At 34.0% G+C, this 3,113-nt stretch overlaps 1 protein-coding gene across 1 annotated transcript in view; it reads left to right on the forward strand.

Moving 5' to 3' along the window:
- The first annotated feature begins 1,878 nt into the window (after nucleotides 1-1,878).
- The window catches only part of LOC132168954 (transcription factor bHLH96-like), a 2,229-nt gene continuing 994 nt past the window's right edge, over nucleotides 1,879-3,113 (forward strand). The window contains exons 1-2 of the mRNA XM_059580051.1: nucleotides 1,879-2,455; nucleotides 2,704-3,108. Coding sequence (XP_059436034.1) covers nucleotides 2,003-2,455; nucleotides 2,704-3,108 — 858 coding nt within the window. The 5' untranslated portion in view covers nucleotides 1,879-2,002. The remainder of the gene's footprint in view (nucleotides 2,456-2,703; nucleotides 3,109-3,113) is intronic.

Below are 3,113 nucleotides of genomic sequence, written 5' to 3' on the forward strand. Positions count from 1 at the left end.
TTGAATTGTCAACCATATCATTCAATTCGATCATTACACATACTTTTTCCTTGGAGTATCTAGCAATATTGCTCTTTGATTCATGCACCACCATAATAAAACTAGTATATATATGCTAGCTACACTAATCTTGGGAAAGGAACATTAATTAATTACATTTACATCATTAATTACATGGTTACAGAAAATAAAAAAATAAAAAAAAAAGAAAAAAGAAAAAAGGAGCACAGTAGTAGCTGTTGTTGTTCGTATTGGATCACATGGATTCCTCTGTACATATCTGACGTATCACGTACAAACTTTGTAGCTCTCTCTTTCACTCTTGTAAAGTTGTTAAACTTTTTTCTCTCAAACTTTGTGAGAATCTCTGCAATGTCAGCTTTTTCTCACTCAATGCTCGTACGTCCGACCGTATTATTTCCAAATGACGAAGCCCCCTCCTCCTATTTTGTTAATCTCAACTCTCAAGTGTTTTTCTCTAAAGTTTCTTGAAGGCCGCGTAAATCTTCCCCTCCGGTAAAAAAAAAAAAAACAAAAAACAAAAAAAATGTTGCCTTTCTTGGAGTTTGATTTTCACGCTCATTTCAATAATATTTCCATGCACGTAGTAGATCTCATCTCCTCGAGTTCAACTGGAGATCACAGAAAGCTATAATTGGCGTTGATGGCTTCTGCACTGCTCTCTATTTTGTTCTGTTTATTTTGGTATTTCTTTTTTCTTAATTTCTTTCCCCTTCTCGAGTACGCTATATAAGAGGACAAATTAAGCTACTGCATCTTTTAGGAAAACAAAGAATAATATATATATATATATATAATGTATTTGGAATAGAAGAGCTTTGAAATGATTACAATTTTGTCATTTGTAATTTGTATATACATCTTTTTAATTCTTTTATTTATATTTTTAATTGAAATTAATAGACATAATAATTAATTAATGTTAGATTTTTTTTTTATTTTTTATTTTTAAATATATATTCTCTATATAATTAAGGTTGATTGATGTTTTCCTATAAATGGAGCCACCTTTTGTATTATATAATACTTTAATGTAGGAAAGATGTAGTTCTACACTTTTTATAAGTCTCTTTCTCTTTGCTTTTGCTCTCTTTCTCACTTCATCTATTATATTATATATTTTTATATGGTATTAGAGTAAATATTTTGAGTTTAAATGTTGTCTATGCTATTTTTTAATTTTAATTAAATATTTCATATATTGGGTCTCATTAATTAAGGAGAAATTTAAGTTCACACGTGAGAGGAAGTGCTAGAATATAAATTAAATTATTAAATTTGTATTTTTTAACTAATTTAAACTTTTGAGATAAATGACGAAACTTATATATAGATTGAGCTCACGTGAAAGATTTTATTGTTGTTTACACTAGATCCTACCACATTTTTCCCTATAAATAGGGGCACCTTTTAGTATTATATAGTACAATTAATATGATTGCTTCTTTTTTTTCTTTTTTTGTTGGTTGAAAATTATGGATGATGCCTGCAATTAATATTCTTCATGATTCAAAATCAAATATTCTCTCACTTTGTTCAAAATGTTCAGAAAAATGTCAGAAAATTTATTGGAAATAAGAATTTTGTAAATGTGTTGATGGATATCATAAACCACTATGAGTAATTATCATGTTCACTTGATGACGTGACAAGTGTGTGTCTCAAAAGTGGCAGGTGACCCTACGACGTGCCCATATAAGCATAAGGTCTTGAGAACAAAATCATATATATATTTATATTTCTCACAGCATGATGTAGATTTTGTTTCATCACAAGATTGTTTTCTCTCCAGCAATGAGTTCAATTTTATTTCACGTGCAATATTCTGTACATTTTGTTTCATCTATAGGCCTTTAAAAAGCTCCATTTCTCCATCCATAGAAGACCAAAAAGGCAAAGTGGTCTCTATGCTACTCCTCCACATGGGTCCTTCAGCTTAGAGAGAGTGGGAGTGAGAAAAAGAGAGAGAGAAAGAAAGAGAATGGCGCTAGAAGCTGTGGTTTTTCCACAAGACCCATTTGTTTACAGCGGCAAAGATCTCTACAACTTGTTAGGAGGAAATTGGAGCTATGACTACGGGCTTGGAAAAGAAGATGATCAACAACAAGCCGGCTCTTTTGATTTTCTCGAGAACCAAACAGAAAACTACCTCTATGGAGACTACAGTTCCTCACCTCACTCAATGGTACCACATCTGAATCAACTCCACCTCTCCAATGCATCCTTGCAAACTGCTAATGAATCCCAACAAGTTGATTCCTCAGCAACAACAACAACTCGCCCCAAGAGACGCCGGGCAAAGAGTAGAAAGAACAAAGAAGAAATTGAGAACCAAAGAATGACTCACATTGCAGTCGAGCGAAATCGAAGAAAGCAGATGAATGAATATCTCTCTGTGCTTCGTTCTCTAATGCCGGACTCCTATGTTCAAAGGGTATCTCTCTCTCTCCCTCTCTCTTCTTTTATTATTATTATTATTTTTTAACTCAGTATTTGAGCTAGTTCTGGCTAGATCTCTGAGACACCATGCGAAGCATTCAATTTACATTAAAAGGGAGGGTCCAATTTTAGACAAAATGATTAATTTTATTTGTCAAAATACATTGGCTTTAGAAGCTTTTAATTTTCTTGCATAATTGTCAATTTTTTTTAAATGGGTTTTTTTTTTTGTTAATTTATCAGGGTGATCAAGCATCTATTATAGGGGGTGCGATTAATTTTGTGAAGGAGCTAGAGCAACGCCTACAATTCCTTGGTGTTCATAAGGAAATGGAGACAACATCGGATGGCGGTGGGGTATCTTTGCCCTTCTCTGAGTTCTTCACCTTTCCCCAGTACTCAACAAGTTCGAGTACTCACTGTGAAAATAATAATTCTCATGCGGCCATGGCCATGGCTGAGCAAGTGGCGGGTGATCATCAGACTCAATTGGCTGTTGCTGACATAGAAGTGACGATGGTGGAGAGCCACGCAAGCCTCAAAATAAGGTCGAAAAGGCGGCCAAAGCAGCTCCTTAAGGTTGTCTCTGGGTTGCATACGATGCGCCTCACTCTTCTTCACCTCAATGTCACAACTGTTGAAGAAATTGTGCT

The sequence above is a fragment of the Corylus avellana genome, chromosome ca2 (assembly GCF_901000735.1).
Source record: "Corylus avellana chromosome ca2, CavTom2PMs-1.0".
In the NCBI taxonomy this organism is placed as follows: Eukaryota; Viridiplantae; Streptophyta; class Magnoliopsida; order Fagales; family Betulaceae; genus Corylus; species Corylus avellana.